This window comes from Tenrec ecaudatus, chromosome 16 (assembly GCF_050624435.1).
Source record: "Tenrec ecaudatus isolate mTenEca1 chromosome 16, mTenEca1.hap1, whole genome shotgun sequence".
Taxonomy (NCBI): domain Eukaryota; kingdom Metazoa; phylum Chordata; class Mammalia; order Afrosoricida; family Tenrecidae; genus Tenrec; species Tenrec ecaudatus.
Window position 1 is genome coordinate 68,328,439 of NC_134545.1, and position 26,419 is coordinate 68,354,857.

Here is a 26,419-nt window from a genome sequence, read left to right on the forward strand (position 1 = left end):
CCCAGATTTTCCCCCCAAGGTCATTACTGGTGGCAAGACATGGTGCTATTTTTATGACCCAGAAAGCAAACACCAATCCAGCCAAGGGAAGACACTATCATCACTTCATCCAAGAAAAATGTCATCAAGTAAAATTGAACAATGAGATGATGCTCATTTGTTTTGTTTTGTTTTTTACGTGAGGGGGATGGTGCATTGGAATTTGCTCCACTAAGTCAGACTTTCTATTGAGAGGTTCTGAAAGATTGCATAACAGTGTGTGACAAAAAAGTCCTGCTGTGGCAGAAGGGGAACTGGTTTTGCCACCACGACAATGCATCTGCTCATGCAGCCATCTCAGCACCAGTTTTTCTGCAAAAAAACAGCATGTCTCTCTTGCCCCACAAACCTTACTCCCTTGACCTCGCTCTGTGTGACTTCTTTTTGTCTCCACGAATCAACAGGGACATGAAAGGGCAGTGATTTGACAATGCAGAAGAGGTGAAGGGAAAAACACTGGAGTTGCTGTAAGCCATCCAAGCAGAAGCGTTTGAAAAATGTTTCCAAGAATTTCAGATTTAACAAATGTACTAGGTTTAATGGAGAGTACTTTGAAGGTGGTAAGGTTGTTTGATTAAAAATATTTAAATATATAGCTTTGAAAAAAAATTGCATTCTTTTTTTCTGGGAGATTACACCCTTGGATTGTGTTGCACAGGATTTAATCCATGACTGGCTCTTCCGTGTGGCAGTGAGATACTTCCTTTCTGCTTCTGAGATGCCATATTTTAGGCCCAGCATTGAACTGAATACTATTCTTATTAGATTTACAAATTTTTACATAATAATTATTCTTCTTATCACTCAAAACTGAATCATATAATCTTATCAGTGTCCTCTTTCACCTTCTTTAACCCAGATACATCAGAAAGGAATAATTGGGTGGAGGTTACAAAGACTATGGGTGAAAGAGCCATATTAAACCATCACTACACAGAAACTTCAATGCTGAAACCCAGGTTGGATTTCTGGCTAATGGAGTGGTTATGCTTGGGCTTTGATCTGCATAGCCATCAGTTCAAAACTTTATAAAGAACAGCTCCCTTTCAAATCATACAAAGGCTCACCACTCCCTCTTTTGTCTCAGTACAGTTAAAATAAATAAATAAAACAAGGCAATATTTCTTCAGCTTGTTTTCTCACTATTACATTTATGCTATCACAGGAGGATTAGTTCATCAGGATTTCTTAGACCTAGCACTGGAGATATTTTCTGTGTGGACCATAATTCACAATGTGGATATATGGCAAAAATTGTCTCTTTTTCACTGTCTTATTCCTTCTCTCTGAACATTTTTATGAGGAGCTCCTCTGAGCCCAGAGTCATCTCTAATGTTTTTATGACTCTTCAGTATCATACTCATCTAAGTCTGTGCCGACAGATTTCTGTCAAACACGATCAGTCTTTATGAAAGCAGTCGGAGTAATGTTTCCTCTGGGCAAACCCAATCAAAGTGGTTCAACCTGTCATGTTGGATGGTAGCGTCAATCTCCATTTTGATTTCTCAGATTTTACGTACGAAAGAAGTCAATAATTCTCATCTTCACATCAGAAGCAATTCTTAGTAGACGGATTACAGAGTTTCTATTTCTCCAAATATAACCTTGGTTTTAAAACGTACAATTCCTATATACCCCTTTATGCAAATGACCAGTTTTAAATTGCACTTTATTGACTAGATGTTTCCTAACTATAAACTAAATCTTATGAAATAAGTGCCATTATTTCCAGGAATATTTACTTCTTGATCAGGTGCTTCTTTAGTTAATCATGGGCTAGCAACAACTTTCAAAGTGTGCCAAAATGTTTTTCTCAACACTTTTACCACCTATCTAGATTTCTTCTTCACATACAGCAGGAATAAGTTGAAATATAGAACAATATCTGAGCCATTTTACATCTATAACTTGTAAAGATTGATGTATATATCTCATTTCAAGAGCATACTCAGATCCCTGGTGGTGTAGGGGCGATATGCTGGACTGCTAACCCCAAGGTTACCAGTTTGAAAGCAGGGTAACTATGAATCAATACTGACTCAGTGGCAGTGAGACCAGGGAATACTACCTGCCTTAAAATCAGGAAAGATATACATCATGCTTGCATTCTTTACTCACTCTGGATGCTGAGCAAAAATATTGAAAATCTAGACTCTCTGAAGAAGACTGCATCAGGATTAGAAGAAGGCTTCCTGACATCCTGCAAAGTGCAGACAATTCAACCTTACCTGCTGAAAGTGAGGAAGACTTGCTGATGAAGATGACAGACTATAGCTCTCAATTTGGAATGGAGCGCAATGTACAAAAAACCACGATCATCAAAACTGGACCAACAGACAACATGATAAATGGAGAAAAGGTAGACTTTGTCGAGTATTTCATTTTACTTAGATGCACTACCAAATGCTCAGGGAAGCATCAGTCAAGAACGCAAACAAACTCAAATGATGGATTGCATTGGCAAATGTGCTGAGCAAGATGTCTTTTAAGTATTGAAGAGAAAGAACTTCACTTTGAAGACTAAAGTATACGCAACTCAGTCGTGCTATTTCCAATCCCTCATATGCACATGAGAGAGGGACAATGCATGAGGCAAGTAAAAAAAGAAAAGAACAGATACATTTGAATTATGGTATTTGCGAAGAATATTGAAAGTACCAGGGACTCTTATGAGAAATCTTGGGAGAAGTACAGCCTGACTACGCCTTAGAAGTAAGACTGTCAAGACTCTTACATCAAAAACGGATTGAAAGTGTAACTGACATCTTTCAGAATGCCTGCTGCTCTAATCATTCCAAAATAGTTACACGGTTAGGACCATTTAGGGATCTGTGATGGTGGAGTGGTTATATGTGGGCCTGCTAACGAGAAGGTCAGCAGTTTGAACCACCAGCCTCTCAGTGGGAGAAAGTTGGTGCTTTCTATTAAAATAGAAACTCACAGGGCAGTTCAATAGGATCACTATGAGTTGGCATCATGTAGATGGCAGTGGTTTTTTTTTAAATTTAATCAATTTAGGGATAATCTAGGAAAATAGATTTAAAGTAAGACAATTAGAAAAGTTGAATTGGAGTTCACACAGTTGAATTGGAATCCAAATTTTCTGAAACCCAAGGCCATAGTGAATTTTGTACATGGAAATTTAATGGCATAGCGTGTTAGGGGTTGAGTAGCTAACCACAACGTCAGTAGTTCAAGTCCACGTGCCACTCCATGGGTAAAGGTTGAGGCTTTCTGCTCCCTTCAAGAGTTAAAGCCTTGGAAATCCACAAAAGCAGTTCTGTTTTCTCCTATAGAGTCACTATGAATCATAATCATCTAGATGGCATGGAGAGAAAAGTGTTATGATAATATGAAGAATTTGGAAAGCTGTTTCTCATTAAATGTACCTATATTTTACTAACCAACAGTACATCTTTTTTGCTTGCCTTAGATATGTAGCTGATAATATAATATTTGAAAAATACCCAGAAAATTCTATTGTGGAGAATTTTACATAGAATGCAAAGCTGTTTTTTCCCCACTTTCCAGTTATAATTTAACTTTAAGAACTGATTTAAAGAAATACTATGAAGAGCATCCTCCCAAAGTGAACTCACTACCATCCAGTTGATTCTGATTCGTCACCATAACAAAACGTTGTGACAAACAGAAGGACAACTCTTGGAACATTCCATTTTTCTGATGATTGTCTCCACACACAAATTGAATTAGGATGGTAAGAGGATGCAATCTGGATGCACTCCTTCTTGGTTTTAAATTTGTAGTATTCCCTTGTTACGTTTCACAACTGCCTCTTGATCATGTACAAGTTCCACATGAGCACATGAAGTGTGCTGGAATTCCCATTCTGCTCAAGGTTGGCCATAGTTTGTTATGATCCACGCAGTCAAATGCTTGCTATATTTGGTAAAAGCACAAGTAAGCATTGCTCTGATATTCTCTGCTTTGAGCCAAGGTCCATTTAACATCAGCAATGTTCCCCTTTCCATCTCTTTTTCTGAATCCAAGCTGAACCTCAGGCAGCCAGCCCCCTGCCATCTACTGCAGCAACTGCTGTTGGGTGATCTCCAACAAAATAATGATTGATATACTTCCTTTATTTTCTTTAAAAAGTAAAATGTACATTATATCACCCCAGAAGGAGAGGAGCAGCTTTTAATGAAGTATTACAAACACTAATATGCATTTTCCACTTCAAGTGTGATGGTGGAGGAGAAATGGGACTACACATTTTAAATAAATTCAGATGAGTTTTTTTATATAAAAAAAATGAGCACGTACTATTTGTAAACTTGAAGAGGAAGGAGGGGTGTTTGGCATCAGAAAACATGGCTAATCGGTCAACATATAATTATAATTAGATTGGGGTTCAAAATGTAAGTGCAAAGGAAAAAAATGTGACTAGAGAGGCTGGAAAAGTAGAAGCAGAAACAGATGTGAAAACAAAATGGAGTTTGAATACATTTTCACTGTCCCACAAAGTGCGATGGGATGACTGCAGAACAGTGAAACGCCAAGCAACGGAGGACAACTCTGGAACTCACAGACTGAGTGTGTGCAGGCTGTCCTGTTCCTTCTAGTGCTGCAAGGAACCTTTGAGAGCGATGGCCGTGCTCATATAAAAGTACAGACGGGCTTGTGTTTTCTTTTCTGGGGTTAGCTTTGTGAATACAAGCCTGTACAGAATTATTTTCCTTTAGCAGTTCAATTTGTACTCTTTTGAGTGTTCACTATTATGTGATGAATGGGTATGACGTAAAGATTATTTTGTGTGCAGGACAGCAAGGCTTCTTCCTCCTGTTTACTTTTTAAGCATCTGGGATTTATTTATATGCTATCACTAAGAGGTTCAAAGCTGTATTGTAACTGTTTAAACTGGGTTACTTCAGAAGTTCCATATTATAAATTACCCAATCCTAGGAAGAGAGAGTATTTTCATACATTTTCTGTTCAACTGTTTTCTCTCATGTCCCTAACTCTTTACTTCTCATACCTTACATCTTCTGGAATTAAACAATTTACAAATGTTTTTCCCTCTTACAACCCTGTCCTATTAAATCTTAGAAAAAATGAGTTATACCATTTTCGGTCTATTTACCTTCACAATAAATGGAAATCACAACCAAATGCTAAGTACTAAGAGAAAGCGGGATCAGAGGTTGAGGCAGAAAGAAGAGTTCTCCAGGTAGAGGAACTGGAAGTTAAAGTTCACAGGATTAGACTGGATCAACAAAACAATTGAGCCTACCAGGGAAGGTGAGGAAAATCGGGTATATGTAACAGACGGCAAAGATGGCCTATTTTATCTTCAGGATTGGTGGAAATGGTTAATGCCCTTGACTACCAACCAAAGAGTTTGAGGCTCAAGTCTAACCAGATGCTCTTTGAAAGAAATGTCTGATGATTTATATCTGAAAAAATCAGCTACTGAAACTCAATGAAGTACAGTTCTACTCAGGTACGCACGAGCCACTGAGTTGGGCTAGACATGAGTCAGCCGATTCTATCACAATTCTTCCTTCCTTCTTTCTTTTCTGTTTCTTTCTTTCTTTCTTTGTCTCTTCCTGTTGTTTGCCTTTCTTTGTCTCTTCCTTTGTCTCTTCCTGTTGTTTGCCTTTGTGGATTGTATTATCATTCCTTATTTATTTGCCCCAATCTATAAAAGGATGCTACTTTCCCATTATATGAGGTCAGCCATGGTCCTGTCAGCTCCTTTGGCAATGATGCTCCCCAACATCAACAACTATGTTACGTATTGCACTCCCAAGGAGAAACATTGAGGGCTGTGGCACGGGCACCTCTTAGCTTTCCTTCCTTCTATCAGGTGCATGGCATATTGAGCGTCTCTCCTGTCGTCATGCTTTATAGACTAGAGACTGTAGAGAGCTTCCTGAACTCTACAATATTTGTTTTCCAAATGAGAGAGAGTTAAACATTAGTGATTGTAAATATCAAAGATTTGGTTATCGCTTTTGTTCTCTCTCTTTAAATTTTAACAATTTCTAAATGAATCACATATCGTAGAATTCAATGGTTGAAACATATTTAAGAGTTGTCCAATCATCACTACAATTAATTTTAGAATATTTTCTTCATTCTTCAACTCATTGTTAGCTCCCCTATTTCCCCCTGGTATTGTTCTTAAGCTGACAGATTTTATAAACAACTTAAAGCATAAGGTTTGTATGAGAGAGCCAGTAATGAAAGATATAAGTCCCTATAATTAGGTTTGATAGATTATATAAAACCTTGACTGTCGGGATAAAAATGAAATCTATTCTAAGAGTAATTTCTTGGTTTGGTTGCTTCAATAAAACTATCAATAAGGAACACACAAGTTAGTCACAGAGAAGCCTAAATATAAAATCCAGGCAAAATTATTCATTGGATGTTTATAAAATCTAGGCAGTGGGAAGTCAGTTTTGAGAAATGTATCTTAATGTCCTCAAGATACTTGAAATATAGTGTAAGAGACAAGCGGGTAAGCAGGCACTAAACGTGTTATAAGGCTAAGTAAATACAGGATGCCAGGAGGGCCGGTGCGGGGAAGTTCTGTCAGAGGAATAGCTCAATCTTGCCAGCCAGTTGGACTGAGCTTTTCTCCATAGTAGAATGGGAAGAATTCTGGACACTGAAAAAAGACATAACTGTGAAGAAAAATACGGTTACCTGTCAACCTTTTATGGATAGACTATTTACTGATTTCTCTGGGAGGAATCTGTCATTTGAGATTTGGAAGGAAAGACTAGTAGTTATGATCAGCAAGGAACTGCTTAATAGGAAATAACTCTTATGCCGCTTTCAGGTGTCCCTCTCATAATTTTAAGAACCTGGATCAGTCATGATCACTCACCCGCTGGCATACACATTTGTTTTTCAAACCATGCTGAAATTACTTTAAAATGTAACTGAAAGTTCTCCTGTCTCCCCTACTCTCAAATAGAGCACGTTTTTTCAGAAATGATTTTCCCGAGGCCAGAAATAGCAGACATTTCTCAGTGTAAGAATTTTCATAAAATCATCAGATGTGCTTTTCATAGAAATGTCTCTATCATGTGTCTAATGCATCAGAGGTCTATATCTCAGTACTAGTATTTGATTTTTATGCCAATTGAAGTGTTCTCATTCTAATATTTATTATTAGATCCTATAGTTTTCCTAACTTTTTATTTGTTACACTTTGTGGGTAGCTATCATGAACTTTCACTTATCAGTTAATTAATTAATATAAACTACATTCTTAGAAAATCTTGACAATTTTAAAAGAAATAAAAACCTAACAGATGCATTATAACAGATTAAACACTATATTAAAGAAAATGAAATTATAGATAAACCAAATAAAAACTGGCTTGCTCTACACAATAGATATTTTTAAATGATAAGGCAGAATGTTATTTAAATATATATATATATTTGTGTAAATATATAATTAACTAAATATATAAAATAGATATCGTGTGGTGCCTTGGAGTCCTGGTAAGGCGGTGGGGAGACAGTGAACTGCTAACATCTCAGACAGCGGTTCAAACCACCGGTCACCCCTCAGAAGAACGCCGTCTGCACCTGTAAAAATGAAAACTCTTACAAAACCCCCGAGGCGCAGCTCTGCTTTGTCCTGTCGGGTCTCTGGGAATCAGAATTGACTCCGCGACAGTGAGTTTGCCTGGGTTTGGTTTGCAATATCGTGGAATTCAGTTCAATCGCATGTGTGTTGAAGTGGAACTTCATAGCACATCTGTGGATGTGTCTGATCTGGGGGGACAGAAATTGCCAGGTCTTTCTTAGGCGCTGCTGGGTGGACTTGACCCATGGACGGCGCAGTGAGTAACAGCATCCTAACCACTTAGGCCACCCAGCTTCTCTTGGAGCCAGCAGAGGGATTTCACAGTTGAGAGTGTAACTGCTTTGTGAAAAACTATTCATTCTAGCTTCATTTTTAACTATGTTTTGCGAGTTGAATTCGCATACATGTAATCTATGTGTCTTTGTTCAATATTAGATTTAAAACATTTTTGTGGGGAGAGGAGAAATATTCCAGCAGCTTGAGTTACTAAACTGGTTCTCTCCTTTTACACTCAGAATCACATTCCTTGAAATAGCTGAGCTCCTCCAAATATTAAAGACAGTAACTAATTTATATTCTCTTTGAAGTTGGAAGATGATAACATTCTAATGTGTTTTTACTAGTAATATTTTTAAGGATACTCTGCCTAGCTTCTTCATCAACCTTCCAACTCAGCAACATTTACAGTTCTTACCTCAAACGACAAAAGAGTGCCGGGCCTCTCGAGGGCAGGAAAGGACAAGCATGGAGCTTAAACTAACTTCCCCCTCCCTTTTTTTTTTTGCTTCAAACTGGACTAATTGAGTGCTATAGAGTTTTTTGCACCTTTCCAGTAGCTATGGTATTTCCGTTTTGTCTTTAGAGTTCACTGTACCTTTCCTTGTGAAAGAAATAGACATTACTTTATATCTAATTAATTAACCTCAATAGGTTTGAGTATCAAAAAACATTTAAATTGAAATTAATCACTGGCAAATGCACAAGTACTTTACCCAGGGCCTTCTCAATGCAAGTATAAATATCTGGCATTCCTTTGCAGTTTTATCCCAATATAAATCAGCTAAGATAAAAGTGGGGAGCTCTCATTCACCAAGAGGCTTCAAAAAGAAAGGGGTGGGAAGCTACTTTCATAGAGAGCACAGTCTAGGACATCCCGTGGAGCAGTCCTCCTCTGTCACCTCAGGTGGCTATGAGTCAAAAGTGACCCGATGGCATCTAAAACCACCAACAGGATTAGTAATCCCCAGTGTGGGCATTGTAGGAACGTGTTCCCATCTTTATTAGTGAGAAGAAAATGTGCAGTATACGAGTCTAAAAAATACAGTGGAAACCTAGGGATGAGTTGATTTGTAATACATATATGCTCTTGCTTCTTTTTCAAATGGCATGAAAGAAAATAATGGTTTAACAAACACACAATAAACCCATTTTGAATAAATTCCCTTATAAATCATCTTATTTCTTTCTTAAATAGTTATTTGCTTATCTTGAATACAGTCTACACTCTGATTTAATGATGAGCATTTGCCAGTTTTGTCTGGCGAAGTTTTTAATTAATGGCAGACTCCGAGGCAACTTCCTAACAATATGCATTCAGTAACAAGTAGTTGAAAATCAGGCCCCACAGTAAGGTGTATACTACAAATAAATGTGTTAACCATGGACCAATGATAATAACATTGCAGCTATTGCTGGTTATTGCTTTGATGTAGTACAAGGGGAGAAAATATGTGTGATTTTCCTTATTAAATATTTTAATTAACTTTTCATTGATTTCTGGGAAGATAAATGGTTTCATTACAGCATCACATACTGAGCTACTTGGATGGATATTAAACATGAATGCAAACTTCTTGACAATATTGCTGATCAGATAAGATTTCATGTTTGGTTATCTTTTCTGATGTCTATGTACTCACCCATAATAGTAAATAAGTTAATGATCTTGCTCAACTAGCCCATGCTACTTAGTGTACATGAATATATGTATGCTCCTCAATTAATTAGGAGATACAAAAGAAGAGAGATAACCCCATATTTAACAAGCATTCAAGTTACCTATACCTCTATTAGATGTGTGTGTACATGACCTTAAAATATTTACAGTAGTTTGTTGGATGGTGTTACAGTCTTTTATCCCACAAGCACTTAGTACATCTCCTATTTTGATAAATAGATATTCAGTGAAATAATTGATCAAGATGTGTTTGTGTTTGACTTTGTATGGACTATAATTTAGGTTAATATATATTTAATTTTAACAAAAATATGAAACTCTGTTGTTGAGACTAACCATCTATTGAATGTCTGTTGACTCAGGAATTCTATGATCTCCCCTTTAGTGAGCTTCATCATTGTCTAAAAATGTTATTATAATTTGAAATTTTCTCTTTTTTCCAACCATTTTATTGGCACGTTATTCACATATCATACAAGTGAGTAGTTCGATCATTCAATCTTATCAAACAGAATTTTACAATCACCACATCTATCCTAGAGTAAATGCACACACACACACACACACACACCATGGTTAAATCGCCCTTAAACTTAGTTGTGAAATCATGACCAGTTCTAATGCTCCCTCCTCCCTGCCACCTTCATTATTTACTTCTAGAAATTCCCCTTCCCTCCCTATCCCCCCACACCTGAATTCCCTATAATACTTTTTATGTTATTATCATTCTACATCCACTCCTTCTATACTTCATCGCTAGGAAACCAAACAGAAAATAATGAAAAACAGATTGCATTAAGATGGTCGGGATAAGATCATATTAGTATAAAGACAAAAGCACAAATAATGCATGACGAAGACCCCCATCAACATTCAAAAAGCCAGGGAAGGAATCTCTGTCATGGAACAACTAAGAGATCCTGGCACCTAGCACACATTCATGTCCGGTCTGTAGGGAGGTCAACTGGCTAAATATGGAGTTTAATCCAACAGAAGCAAGATTTTATAAAATCCAAGAAAAATAAACCATTCAGGAATTGTAAGGGGAGCAATGATTCCTGAGGGTACAGAAAGGAGTGGGGGGCGGGGAGCTGATAACAATGCTGACTATATAACCCCCTGAGGAGAACAATACAGAATGACAGGTGAACAGACACATTGGATAGTATAAGACAGAGTAGGGGTCGGGGGAGTAAGAAGGAATCACAATAATTATATTTAATACAATAGCAATGGTTCTTGGCAGTAAGGAAGGGATAGACAGGAGCTGACACCAAAGGATGTAAGAAGAAAGAAAATGTTCTGAAAATGATGGTGGCAGCAATTGTACAATCATGCTTGATCTAATTGAACTATGGATTGTTATAATATCTGTAGAATTCCCAATAAAATGGAGGGGGGGGAGAAGACTTTGAATACTATAAGAGAGTCAGGGAGCCTGGGATTCGAACATGAGAGGGGAAGGATTGGATCCTGAGGAGTGGGGGAAGAAAAATGATGGCTAAAAGAAAGAGAGAACAACATTTTTATGGGAAGTTTAATGGGATATTGTTGTTGATTTCATTTGCTGTGATGGTATTTTTTGATGCAAAAAAATTAAGAAAAATTTTAAAGAAAAAATAGATTACAATGGTCTCTGCCTGACAATAAGGTTGGTTGAGACTCTTGACTATGAATAGAGTGGGTCTGCCAGCAGTGCAGTCTTACCAGATACTCTGCAGATGGGTTTTGCGCCCCCACCGTCCTCCATAGCCTTCCCCATGTTGGATGTTCATGATTTAGCTCTGATACTCTTCTCTTCTGCACAGGGGAAATGATTTTAGGATATTTTTTAAGACTCAGTTTCCAAACTGTATTTATTTAAATAGATCTACTCTCTTTTGTCCCCAAATACCTTTACTATCTTCTAAAACATATGATCTGCATCATGTATATTAACCTTCTATGAAATGTCGCATAGGGACAACACAAAGCTATGGTGAGCACATACCAGAAAGTAATTCCCTTTCTGTAGTTATTCTTCACAATTTAAGACATTGAAAATCCTTCAGTAGCCCTCACAAAAAGATATTTTTTTCTGATTATAGTTTCTCTGCTGATTATCATTTTCCTGTAGACTTTTCTAAAAACACCACATTATTTAATACTGGACACAAATAATTCTATGAAACTCATATAGTCATTTTCAAGCGAGGCAGAAGGAGAATCTGGTGGCTTGTTTCTATAAAGGCTGTAGCCGAGACAACCCCGCAGAGCAGTTCTGGTCCACAACAAATCAGGTTGCAATAGGCTGGGCTTTTCTTGTTCACAGCTTTTATTTCATGGTGTGGAAAAGTGATACCTAGAGAGTTAGAGACACACTGAAGTTGGGATTTGAAGGATACACATATACAAATACACACAGCCTTCAAAGTCTGTGAGAAAAGTTCAGTATGTTAATTTTCCCCTTTGCATATTTCGTACCTTGAACATTAATACACATATGATGTCCAACAGTTCATGGAAAAATAGTAAAAATAGAAAAATGTAAACTATTTCTCAAGATAAGCTCTATCAAGGCTAAGACACATTTGTAAGCTATTTAGTCTGTCCCTACGCATCTAAGGGTGCTGGGAATTTAGCTATGTCAATGTAGTCTTTCTATCAATATAAAGAAATAGAAGCCTTTATAATTTTATAAAAAGAGCAAGCAACAAAATAAATCAGAAGGAGTAGTAAAATCTGGACTGTAAGGTGGATCCTTAGTGACTCCACATAGAAATTCTGGCAAGATTGCCTCTGTCTGATGAGAGGAATGAATAGGAACATTACCGTGGTGGAAAGGACTCTTGGCAAGCTTCCTGGGGTCTTTTTCTGCTAAAGGTTTAGGTAACTGTCTCAAACCACCCTTCTAGCAAGCAGATCTTTTCTGCCTTTGGCTCTCCAGAATATCAACAAGCAAAATGTCTTGTCCATCCCAAACTGTTGCCATGACTTCTGTGCTTAGCCAGTCCTCTTTTGCTTTCTCCGGACTACTCCCACCTCTTGTTAGACATTGATTTCATTGTGCTGTCTCTCGAGAAGCCATGTTGCATCTTATGTGCTTAAGGATCTTGGACATACTTGCATAAACTTCCCTTGAAAGTGCAGGTCTTGTCTGCAGCTGAGCTGAGCACAACAGTTTTCATAACCACCCAGCAGAAAATTTGCTCAACTGTATTTTTCGCAGCCAGAAGTATGTAGGCTGAACTAACTGCGATATCTATGGTGTTGGCTATTGTGTCTGCTGTTAATAGTGTTGTGTCCTCTTCAATTAAGGCATAAACAAGATTAATTATTTCCTGGCAAATTGATGAGGATGATCTGTCACTGCTGACTTCATCTACTTAAATTGAATGATCTATTTATAAACTGCTGATCCAAAATTTTATTCTTCTACCCCAGCATCACCATAAATTTCATATTTTCTCTTGCTTCAATTGCAGCATATTTCATGTTGTTCTTTTGAGCTCATCATTATTTTTGCCTCAAACTGGATCATGTTCAGGGCCTGAAAGCAATTTTAATAAACCCACCATGATTTATTTTTGAGATTGAATCAGAATGAGCAATACTACATAATAACAAAAATACAAATTCAAATAAACTCTCAGATAGAACATGAGAAACATTTTACCTAAAATTCTATGGCTATGTAATAGGGTCGATATTTTCTAGCAAATTATGGAATCCAACTGAATTTACTCATTAATCTTTTGTAATATAAAATATTCAATATTTAATATGTTTACTAAATACCAGTCATACTCCCTAAGTGCTAAGTATTTAGTGAAAAACACCAAGATCTTACTCTTACATCTTATATTATTAAAAGAAAGACAGGCATTAAACAACAATCACAGTGACTATAGAATTTTAAATTATGTTACAAATGACAGGTATATGGAGCTATTGACTTGTAACAGGAAGGCCTAATTTGCATTTCAAGAGTCTTGCTAGGGAAGAGAATTTTGAGGAAATGGTACTTAAATTGATACTTGAAACATAAGTGGGAAACAGCGTGGAGAGTAACAGTGGGAGTGCTGCAGGAAGGGCTGCTGGAGAGGCTTGGAGGCAGAAGAGGTTCGAGACATTCAGGAGTAGTGTGAAAAAGAAGCACAGTGCAGGACTTCGTTGGCTAAATTGAGATTGGAATATTGTCTAAAGCACTGGGATATCTTTGATAATAAAAGACCATTTCTCATAGTCTCCAGAATTTGGTAGAGTCCCCTGGACAGCTTGACTTTAGCCAAATAAGATGTATGTGCAGCTTCTGAACTACTAAGGAAAATCCATTTGCTTTATGTCCATTCTTATGACATAAATTCAAATTAACACATATGTATGAGGCAGTCTAATGGAAATATCAATTGAGCAACTGGATGCAAATATAAACACTACATACTTACTGCACACATTGCACATAATGCACATGATCACATGAAACACATTATTTCAATTAAACTGTGTATCAAGAGTTTGTCAGTTGATCCTACTGTGGCGACTGGCAGGATGCTGTGATCCTGGAGGTTGGGTATTTCAAGTACCGGCAAGTTCACCACAGTGAACAGGGTGAACAACAATTTACAGATGAAGAACACACCACCATTTCAAAGAAAGGTGACCCACAGAAGGTGGAACTTGTTGAACAATATCCTAATACAGCCTGCAAGTAAGATTTTGCTGAATTGCAACAGTGCATAAATGGAGCTGCTAGAAATTCAAGCTGAACTCAGAATAAAATGGGGATTGAGGAACATCATTGTTGATGTTAGATGGATCTTCACTGAAAATAGAGAATGCTGAAAAATGTGTGCTTTGTTTTTATTAACTATGCAAAGGCATTCCGCTATTTGGACAAGGCTGTCTTGGGAGAAGTATAGTCAGAATGCTCCTTAGAAGCTAGGATGGAGTCTCTCACATGCTTTGGACAAGCTAGAGAGACCAATTCCTGAAAACTGACCTTCTGTTGGTAAAACAGAAGGACAGTGAAAACAGGAAGACCCTAACTGAGAAAGCTTGGCAGAGCGGCTGCGACCTGAGCTCCCCTGAAAGAATGGTGGGGTGAGGGTGATTCGGGGCTGGGCAGTATTTTGTTCCATTGTGAAGTGGTTTCCTATGAATCAAAACTGACTCGAAGGCAGGTAAAAACAACAACGGTACCACCGTAATGAAAGTCAATTGTATGATGAATACAAAATACAAATAAACTAGGCAATAGTTAGCGATACTGAGTGCAGGAGATATTTTTGTGGACTTAAGGTATCCTACAAACATTTTTTTAAAGGGAAAAAAAATCAAGAGTATAAATGTTATAGACTAAGATGTAAATGTTAGCTTGGGTTTTACAGAGAAACAAAGCCAGTCTAGCAAGCACGTGCCTCTCTCTCTCTCTCTCTCTCTCTCTCTCTCTCTCTCTCTCTCTCTCTCTCTCTCTCTCTCTCTCTCTCTCTCTCTCTTTCTCTCGTCACATGGTTGTATTGACTGACTGACTGACTGACAGGTTCCAAATCCATAGGCCAGATCTCAGGGTGGAGGCTTCTCTTGACTCACTTAGCTACAGGAATTGATAAACCTAAGTTGATAGGTCAGAAAGCAAGTTGCTGGCTATGGAAGTAAAGGAATTCAAAGTCTTCCGTTAAGATGACAGACTGCAGGGTGCAAAGGCTAACAACTCTCAAAATTGGCAGACAGTATGTCAGTCCAAAGCATTGGAGGTCAGAAGATGATTAGCTAAGATACAGGATTCCATTTCAGCAAAAAACAAGAAAGCTTTGCGAGAATGTCTATGTACTTGAGACAAGTCACATTTCTAAGAAATCTCCTTTTTAACTGACTGCCTGCTCCTAGATGATAATCTCATTATAACGGAAATTATGTTATATTAAATTCCATCATGGTGGTAATGAGATAATAATTTTCATAACACTTTGAATCGTGGGCCATCCAAATTTTCACATAACTGTAAATATTACAATTTATACATATTATGTCATTACATATAATACATATTTACATTTATACCTTATATCATTTCCCGTTTACTTGATCACCTATTGCATTTAAAAAGTTTGAAAAGTGTTATGACTTCAATTGTGCTCTCCCAACGAAATGTTGAAGTTGTAAGTGTCAGCAGTTGTGAACATGACCTTGTTTGAAAATCAGGAATTTGAAGTTGCCATCAGTTAAATTTTAGTACTACTTTAGTCCTAACCCCATTCAAGTGGCGCCATTTTTAAATAAGAGAAGAGAGACCAATGGAAAAGGAACTGAGTATCATACTCTGTTTCAGGCCACGGCAAGCTTAGAAGTGCTAGAAGGTAGGAGGGGCAGGCGGCCTTGAGTCGCCCTCAAAATATTCAAGGTCCTTTCTTCAGGAAGGAACCCACACAGCAGCATTCTACTCTTTGACTCGCATCCTGCAGTTGGGAGACACAAGTGAGGTTTTTAAAGCTACCCATTTTGTACATTCTGATGGCACTCTTGGTAAACAAAGCGAAACACAGAGTCTACATATTTTGAGTGTGTGTGTCCAGGTGTGTGGGTGATTGCGTTAATTTGTGTACGCAAGATGAAGGCTGTTGTTTGTAGGTGCCAGCACATTAATGTTTAATCATAAAGAACCTATGGAACATGGATGGAAAAATACCCAGTCCTATGCCATCCTCAAATCATCGGTAGGTTTTAGCCCGTTTGTGGCAGACACCGTGTTCTTTTTCACTGACCTTCTACTTTCCAAGAAGTTTGTCCAGTGTTTTATAGGGCCGGTTGTATGGCAAGTTTGAACACAAAAGACAACCTGTCTATAGAAATTCGTTACCTAGTTCACAGTAGTTTTCCTCTTCCGGTCTTTCTGTAATCCAAAGAAAGCCCAGCATTCAGGAGTTCTACCTAGAATGACACGGTTGCCAATGTACGTGGGGCTGGATATGTGACTGGATATGGACTATTAGAACGGATCATATTTTTTCACGCTTTGTGGTTATTAAATCATCAGTTTGTTTCTGGCTCATAACGTAGCTAAGTGCTTTGTTTTTCTTCTTATCCCTAATGACAGTTTGGGGTCATAATTAAATAGCACTTGACAGTTCCGAAGATAGATTTCAGTTTCTTTGGAAAACAATAGCGGAGATAGCAAGAAAAAATGAACAGTATTTGATGTTGATAAATTGTAATTTCTATAACAATTAATTGTGGCTTTTCTTACGCTCACTGCCACTGAGTTGATGCTGACTCGTGGTAACCCTGCAGGAGGACAGCATAGAACTTCCCCTTTGGATTCCAGGGCTCTCTCTCGTTACTCACAGAAAGCATGACATGTGATGGCTTTGTGTGTCCCCCTCAAATTATTTTTGATATGATTAATTATCATACATTCAGTTAGAATAGTATTTTCTTGATATTCACTTGTATTCAATTAATGAAGTGATTTTTGTGAGTACCCTTTTTGGTGACTATAACTGTATATAGTATCAGCAATTCTATTATTGTTTAGAGATTTATACTATAATAATAAAGAAGAACCCATCCATATTATGTTACATTTATTTTATACATTACTTTCCCCAGACCATCTGAATAAAATACAAATAATTAGGTGACTTCTATGAACAGATACTCCCAGTTTTAGAGACTAGGAGTTAAATCAGATTATCTGCTGCGTTGAATCTTCCTGGGGGATGGGAGGAAAATCTGTCTCCACCTTTCTACTAACTTCTGGCGATTACCACAGGCCATAGTGTTCTTTGGCCGTTTTGGCTTACAGCTCATTCCAACAACTCCCAAGGGCAGCTCCCCTCTGTCTGTGCCCCTCTGTGGTTTCCAATGTTATCTTACAACGATACCACTCAGATTGGCTTAAGAGCCGTTTTACTTGAGTATGATCTCATGAACAAGAATGATAAGGGCAAAGAATGAAGAGATGTGCTTTATACAATTGATATATGTATATGCATGGATTGTGATAAGAGTTGTATGAGTCCCTAATAAAATGTTTTTAAAAGAAAAACAAAACAAACAAACAAAAACAAACAAACAAGACTTTCAAAGACCTCCTTTCCCAAGAAGATCACAGTTATCAGAAGTTAGGGCTTCAACAATACAAAGTTTGATTCATAACATTGTATGTGTTGCTGTATTTTGCCTTTTGGAGCACAATATAGTTTCAAGTTCGGCTTCCTTTAATCTAACTGACTTTCATGGATTCCATGATTACGTATGAACTGTCATATGTTTGTTATTTCTCTATATCAGGTATTGAACCTAATTGGAACACTGAGATAGTTATCTATTTATTGAATAACCCTAAGCAGCATAATGGAATTCAACAAACTATGGTTTTCTTTTCTTTCTTTTTTTTTTAGATCATGTTATTGGGGGCTCTTACAATTCTTGTTGCAATCCACACATCAATTGTATATGACATATTACTACATATATTGCCATCGTTCTTTTCTAGACATTTACTTTCTTTTTATTTTTTATCATTTTATTAGGGACTCATACAACTCTTATCACAATCCATACATATACATACATCAATTGTATAAAGCACATCTGTACATTCTTTGCCCTTATCATTTTCAAAGCATTTGCTCTCCACTTAAGCCCTTTGCATCAGGTCCTCTTTTTTCACCTCCCTCCCTGCTCCCCTCTTCCTCATGAGCCCTTGATAATTTATAAATTATTACTTTGTCATACCTTGCCCTATCCGGCATCTCCCTTCACCCACTTTTCTGTTGTCCATCCCTCAGGGAGGAGGTCACATGTAGATCCTTGTTATCGGTTCCCCCTTTCCAACCCACTCACCCTCTACCCTCCCAGTAACTATGGTCTTCTTATTTGTAAAATGAGACCAGTGATGTTTATCCCAAAGAACATAATGAACACTCGGGAGATAATATATACTAATTATACCATAATGTACACAAATAGGAAACACTCAGAGAACCTTTAGTTGTCACTCAATAGAATTAAGAACTAAATATGTGATTTTCTTACCTTAAAACTCATAATTTATTAAAACACATATAAGATGGGGGAAATTTCATTATTTTTACTGTGTGCTGTTTTCTTGCTCATAATATCATATAACTCTTACTAAACAACTATAATTTTGTTAACCTGCTTAGCATAAATTAGAGTATATTTGCTCTTATGTTTTAGGCTATACATTACTTTACATTAAATTATTGTTATCTTTTCACTTTTCTCCTTAAAATAAATGATTCAAAAAAGGGCATAGTTCATTAAGTATTTCATCTGGTAAGACGGTATTTGTTAACAATATAGCAAAAGCTACCACGTGAACTTCTTTGTTTTCAATTTTGTTTAGGCCACAGATCCAGATGCTGGGATAAATGGCCAAGTATACTATAGTTTGGGTAACTTCAATAACCTGTTTCGTATCACATCGAACGGGAGCATCTACACAGCAGTGAAACTCAACAGAGAAGTCAGGGACTACTATGAACTTGTTGTTGTGGCAACTGATGGAGCAGTCCACCCTCGCCATTCAACCCTGACACTGGCCATCAAGGTGCTGGACATTGATGATAACAGTCCTGTGTTCACCAATTCAACTTACACTGTCGTCGTGGAAGAGAATTTACCTCCAGGAACCACCTTCCTTCAAATAGAGGTGTGTGCAAGAAGCATTCGTGCCATCAATTCTGCATGACATTTGCATCATTCGAGTTAAGGGGGCGGATTTCTACGCTAAAAGTGCAAGACACCAATTTAAATGGAAATTTCAGATAAACGATGAGCTGATTATATAGCTAAGAATACTTTGTATTTCATCTGACCACTCTGCTCTGTAGCTATCCCAAAATGCTGGGGGAAGAAAAGAGGCACTTTGCAAAATAAAACATCTCATTTATAGATTTTAAAAGTTTTACAAAGTATTGTATATTTATTACAATAGTTCCAGTGATACAATGGTCTATATAGAAAAAGCTAATACCTCTACCCTTGTGTACATACTCATTATTAAGTTTTATATTTTTTCATATTTATCTTTGAACTCACACAAACAAAGTACGTTTTTTGCAGATGTATAAATTTGTGGGTGCAAGCGTATGTGCTCTGGTAAATACATATAGTAAATATAGATTATATATTGAGAGAGTTCCAAAAATATTGATGGAAAAATAGAATCGAGGTAATAGGATTGTTCCATGAAATTTTTGAAGCCTCTTTTTGTGTGCCTGTGCTTGAGATGGTACTATCCCCCGGCCTCTCTTTGTTTTGTCTCCACTTCTGAAGCATACAAACAAGGATTTTTCTGGGATGCACACTTATCCTTTTCCATAACATCTCCCTATAAACAAGGATCCCCAATGGTTCGGTAGTTAAAGCGCGGAGCTGCTGACGTCAGCAGTTTGAACCCACCAGCTGCCAGCTGCTGTGTCGGAGCCGTGTCCATCTGCTTTTGGAAGGAGGGAGCGCCTGGAAGCCTAGGCTCTGAATCAGAAACAGCTTGGTAGCAGTAGGTTTGGTTTTGGTCTTGGTATCTATAAAAATATCTTTCTAAAATTGTAAAACAAAATTCATACGAACAGAAATGCCAGGCTTTCTAATTGGTAGGTTAACTTGGCCTCAAATATGCATTTTTAACAAGTACTCTATTTGATACGGATACCAGTGAGCTCCTACATTTTGATAAAGGATAAGATACTGTAGTCACCTACATCTTCAGTATTCGACTTAAATACTGTCTTTGGTTTCAAGAAGCAGTATTTCTTTGATAATTCAAATAAACAAATATTTCACAATTAAAAAGGCATACATCCAAACAAAACTGTTGCTGTGAAGTCTGCTCAAACTTATAGCTATCCTATAGGACAGAAGAGAACTGCATCATGGGATTCCCAAAACGACTATCTTAATTTTCGCAGCGTTCTCTTACAGGGAGGGGGGAGGATTCAAGCCTCTGAGTATGGGCTTAGTAGCTGAGCACCCAGCGACTGCACCCCCAGGAGTTTTAGTAAAGCAATAAATAATAATAAATTTCATCAAGACAGAAACTGATCAGAGAGAGGCCCATTATTCCCCCAGTTTTCTATTAATGTATTCTCTCAGTAAACACATCTTAAATGGTTCCTGTATTCCAAACTTGCTTGTGAACAAGATTGAATGCAGGCGTTCATAGACTTTTAGCCTGCAGAAGCAAACAGATATATAAACTGGTAACAAAAATAGAAATTCTAAAGACATCAGGTCAGAGAGATCACAGGGGAAAACACAGGAGACAGAGGATGTCTCCTGAAGAAAGTTGTTTCTAAATTGTGACCTGTGAGAAAAATAGATTTTATTCAAGTAAGAAGGGCACTGAGAACAATGAAAACAGAGGGAAAGGAGCTTTTGAAGTCCTCGGAGATAATAAGCCAGCCATGCATGCCTAGGAAGAAAAGAAAGGAGAGGGTGAGAAGAGAGGCTAATGAGTTAGATAATGCAGGGGCTGCCTCCACTTGTTAAGGAGATTAGAGCGGAGCCAAAATGGTAGGGAAATAGATGAATTTTTAGGCAACAAAATAGCAAAGTCAAAGGTGTCCTTTAAGAGTCTATTTCTAGAAAACTTGGCTGGACAAACCTATCGAGGTAATAACTAGATTAAGTGGGAGTAATGAGGAAATAATATCAAGAAATACAAGAAGGAGGAAACCTTGTTGGTAGTGATTGTGCACACTTTTTGATATGCCTGAACTATTGAATGGTATGATATTGGGATTATATCCTAATAAAATGGTTTTGATAAATAAATAAATGAGTAAACAAATAACTAAATAAAATCAAACAGGAAAAACACAACCCAAACACTATAGTTCCAGTTATGGGGATGTGAATGGATTAGAGAGGACCAAGACTAAAGTTTAGGGAAACCTAGGGGAGAGGTTTTCACTAAAGCACATACGTTTGAATAAACCCTGAGCTTTCCTCATGGCCCCCTTGCTCCCATTCTTTTTAGCTTATGTGTCTCTGGAAATCTGTGCTGCACGTGGAGAGAGCCACGCTACAAGCTTGCCGCCCTCTGCGGCTAGAAGTTGTCCCTCCTATTCTGAACACCTTCCCCAGGACCTGCCACTTCCTCCTATTTTGGTGTCTGTGTCATGATTCTTCTTGGAGATCATCATTTTGATCCCCCGGCATACTCCACAGCACATGGTGCATAATTAGAGAACATTGCTGTTGAGATGATTCTGACTGAGAAAGGCAAGTTCTGAAATGTATTGTAGAATACTTGTATGCTATTGCTCCTACGTTCTTAGGTTTTTATAGCTTAGTAATCTATCTTATTCTTAGGAACTTCTCAGTTATATTCATTTTTACTTAACTATAATTTTTCAAGGCTATAAACTAGGGAGAAAATAATGAAAAATAATCTATCACAATATTTATTCCATTATTGTGGTTATATAATTAATAATTTTCCAAGTAAAATAGATATAGCAATAAACTCAATAATAATAAAATCTCAAAAGACTCTTTTTTTTAATACTTTCATTGGGGACTCTTCCACCTCTTATCACAATCTATACATTCCTCCAGTGTGTCAAGAACACTTGCACATATGCCGCCATCATCGTTTTCAAAGCATTCTCATCCCACTTGAACTCCTGATATCTGCCCCCCATTTCTTCCCCCTCTCTCCTTCCCCTGCTTATCCTGCCTCATAAACCCTTGATAAGTTATAGACCATTCTCCTCATAACTTACATGGTCCTTTGTCAACCCTCACCCACCTTTAAGCTGTTGGTGCCCCTGGGAAGAGGTTCTAGGTTTGCTTTTGTGATAGGTACCCTCTTTATCCCCCACACTCCTCCATGTGGGATTAGTTGCTTCTGAGCTATATGGCTGCTTGTTCACCTTCAAGCCTTTAAGACTCCAGATGCTCTATCTTTTGATAGCTGGGCACCATCAGCTTTCTTCACCACATTTGCTTATGCACGCATTTTATCTTCAGTGATTGTGTTGGGAAGGTGAGCATCACAGAATGTTGGATTGTTAGAACAAAGTGTTCTTGTGTCCACCAATCCCCAAGGATGATGTTCCTGCTTGGAGCAGACAATGCACAGGGAGGACCGTAGGACTGGCCTCACCATGGGACAGTGTGTCCCACACTGAACCATGATGCTGTGGGGGACAGCACTGGGGACACAGTGCAGGAATAGTGCATGGCCCCCTCACGCTGGGGTGAGACACTGAGGGCATGCAGCAGGGCAGCAGGGGGAGCAGACTGATGAAACCCCTGGGGAATACCAAAAATAGACTTGGGAGATGAGTGTGGCACCCCATCAGATTCAACTAGAAAAACACTCTTAAAGGCAAACAAACAGAACTTGAACTATTTATAGACTTTTCCATTTTTGTCAGTGGCTTTCTTTTTGTTATTGTTATTTTGTGTTTGTTTGTTTGTCTTTTGCTGTTGTTATTGTTTTGTTGGGTTTGATTTCCTTTAAAAAAAATTATGGACTCTCCTGTTCTCCATCTCGACCACAGCCACGTAATTACCTTACTCTAAAAATACATCATTTGATCCTTGTGACACGCGTGCTGTCATGGGCACTGACAAATGACTTAAACCATCTTCTGCTTAATTTATTACAGGCCAAAGATGTTGACCTTGGAGCAAATGTGTCTTATCGGATAAGAAGTCCAGAAGTGAAGCACTTTTTTGCACTGCATCCATTTACAGGAGAACTATCCCTTTTAAGGAGTTTAGACTATGAAGCATTTCCAGAACAAGAAGCAACGATCACTTTCCTAGTGGAGGCCTTTGATATTTATGGAACGATGCCGCCTGGTATTGCTACTGTCACAGTGATAGTAAAGGTAAGGATATGCCTTCCTTTCTGGTTGACTGCTGGGTCTTTCTCTGTGTGTAGCTTCTGTGTTATGCTGTTCCTTTGGTACCAGATCTATGGAACAGATTTTAATGTGAAGGATTTTACAAATACTTGAGAAGTAACAATTATTTCACAATGAAAGAAGAATTGGAAAGACTATAGCAGCCTGATCTGGCCATTAGCTTTAGATACTTCAAGTCATAAAATCTCCGGTCTATAATTAAGTCTAAATTACACAGCTCCAGTAGTAATAGCCCAAATCATAACTTTAAAAAGATTAAGAAACAAAGGGGAAACAAAAAAAGACCTGGCTTATTTATTTACTTATTTTTATTTTCATAAAATTTTATTGCAAAGCTTAAAAGTCATCTAGGGAAGTGGGGAGGAGGAGGGAGCAAGGAAGGGGATCAGCCCTCAGTGAGCCCTCCAGGCCCACAATGAGGCAGGCCCCAGGTTCCCACTTGGGGTTTGAATGCTAAATTCTGGCTTTCAGCCTGCTATGTAACAGGGGAACCATGGGGGGCAGGACTAAGGTCTTCCATATCCTGGGAAGATTCAAGAACATCCATCTGTCCAGATGTGGGGGAACTCTAGTCTTCCATCCTTTTTGAGACTACAGAGCCCTCCTCTTCTGAGGTCATCTCAGTCTCCTTTGGGACTCAGTATATGAGCTGTGGTTCTGAATGCTCTAGGCCAGGGCTGCAGCATCCTTGGAATGAACTGCCATATCCTGGGAAGTCCCTGCAAGGCAGCTGGCACACACTTTCTGAGGACTCCAGGGAGGGCTCACAGCTGTGTCCTAAAGGGTCACCCAGTTTGGGGTAGTAAGGCCGTGCCTGTGGGCCAATAGATTCCTGGAGCAGGCCCACTGGTGCCAGAGGCTCAGCTTCCTGGGCTGCAGAAATCCATGCCTGCTTTCTACAGGTAAAGCAGGAGTGGTCCATGGCCTTGGCCTCCAGACCTCAAAGGGCCACATGCGTGGGCTAAGAAATATGGGGAAGTTCTCGAGGATCTTTGGATGTCAAAAAGGGGGTGGCGGGGGAGAGAGGAACAGCAGAACACAACACAATGTAGCAGTGGGTGTTGGCATTAATCCTGGGTGCACATTGATAGGAAAAGCTGAAAGTGGGAGGATTAAGATGGAATTTGGATGACACTAGTTGTTATTTCCCAAAGTTGAGTTGATTGTCGGAGGGCTGGAGCAGGAGTTAGTAAAGTACAGATGAGAATCTCTTTGTGTCTCCAGTGGATAAGAGCAACATTTGAGATGGTCCTGTTGACATCAGAGCCATAGGCAATGCCCTCTTTTGATATGTGGGGCCACTGTCACCCCAAATGTCCAGTACTCCAGGCAGTGACTCCGGCTGGATCTAGTTCGGACTCTCTTGGGCAGTGGCTCAGCAGCAGGCAGTGCAACTGCTCATGGGGACTGTAGCAGCTGGGCCATCTGAACTCCCACCAGTGACAATGGTCTGTCCTCTTCAAAGGAATTGGAGTCTCCTCTCCCAGAATGCAAGATTCCTTTATTATTATTTTTTTTTAGAAAGAGCATTTTATTTGGAGTGAAAATAAAGAGCGCAAACCTGTACTCAGGGTCAAGGCAGCGGTCCGTGGAATCCACGGCAGAAACCCCACAGTGATAGTGAGCGCAGGGGCTGCAGCTGGCCCTCAGGATGGACCAGGCCACCCTGAAGTAGCCCCAGAGGTGCTGGCAGTCAGCCCTCCTCCCATATGACCTGCCAGCAGAAACCTAGTGAGAAGGGGATGGCGCAGGAGGCGGGGTGGTGTCCTTGGGGGTGGGGTTCTAGGCGTCCCCGTTCTCCAGGCTGCCGAGCTAATTTGAGCAAATGAGTTTTGTTTAGAAACCAAACTCTGGAATAAAATAAGGGTTAGACTCAGATATAATTGAGTTTAAAGGCTGCCTAACCATTTTGATATGTGTACTAAAGGATTTGGTTAACATTTTCCTAAACAGCGAAAAGGACACTCACAATATACACTGGCAGAAAGTGGCCGTTTCAAAGTAGAATGGATGGACAAGCTTGTAGGACATTCACATATTGTTAGTGCCCTACTCAAAAGGAGAAAATATGGCTGCAAACATCCATTCACTATAAGTTGTGGAATATAAGTAGTATGATTCTAGAAGCACTGGAAGTCATCAAAATTGAAATAGAACTTATAAAGATGTACAGTAGCTATTTGTGAGCTGAAATCTACTGGTCTTGGCCATTTTCAATCAGATAAATGTGTGAGTGTATCATATTTATACTCATCATATTTATAGTCAAAACCAACATTTCGAGCTCTCTCCCAAAGTAGAATGCTCTCTGTGACAGGATAGCATCTACATAACTGCAAGCAAAACCAATTAATACCACTATTAGTATGCATCAACCACTAATAGCAGCGATGAAGACTTTGAAGAGCTCTGCAACCATCTTCAGCATGAAATTGATCGAGCACACATTCAAGATGCAGTGGGAATGTAAATGTGCCATTAAGCGGATTCTGACTTATAGGGGTCCTGTATAAAATTCCCAAGGTTCTAAATCTTTACAGGAAAAGACAGGCAATAACTGGTGGTTTTGAATCACCTGACTTGCAGTTAGCAGTACAATTCTTACCTGAAAACACCATGCATGGCCCCAGAAATTGACAGGATGCCAACAGAAATGTTTTGAAAAACTGATGCCTACCCGGAGGCATTCAGTCATTTTTGCCAAGAAATTTGGAAGCCAGCTACCTGGCCAACTGACTGGACAATATCCAGATTTGTGCCCATTCCAGAGAAATGTGACTCACAAAATTCTGAACTTAGGGCACAAGTACACCAATATCACATGCAGGTAACATTTTGCCAAAGATAATTAAAAAGCTGATGTAATCGTACATTGATAGGGAGCTGCCAGAAATTTAAGCCAGTTTCAGAAGAGACCTTCAAGCCAAGGATATCTGTGCGAACCACAGAGAGCTTATTTGGTACCTG

At 38.6% G+C, this 26,419-nt stretch overlaps 1 protein-coding gene across 17 annotated transcripts in view; it reads left to right on the top strand.

Annotated features, from left to right (window-relative positions):
* The window catches only part of PCDH15 (protocadherin related 15), an 819,982-nt gene that overhangs the window by 565,173 nt on the left and 228,390 nt on the right, over window positions 1-26,419 (top strand). For all 17 annotated transcript variants that reach the window (XM_075535092.1, XM_075535093.1, XM_075535090.1 and 14 more), the window contains 2 exons: window positions 18,919-19,224; window positions 23,192-23,416. In XM_075535092.1, coding sequence (XP_075391207.1) covers window positions 18,919-19,224; window positions 23,192-23,416 — 531 coding nt within the window. The remainder of the gene's footprint in view (window positions 1-18,918; window positions 19,225-23,191; window positions 23,417-26,419) is intronic.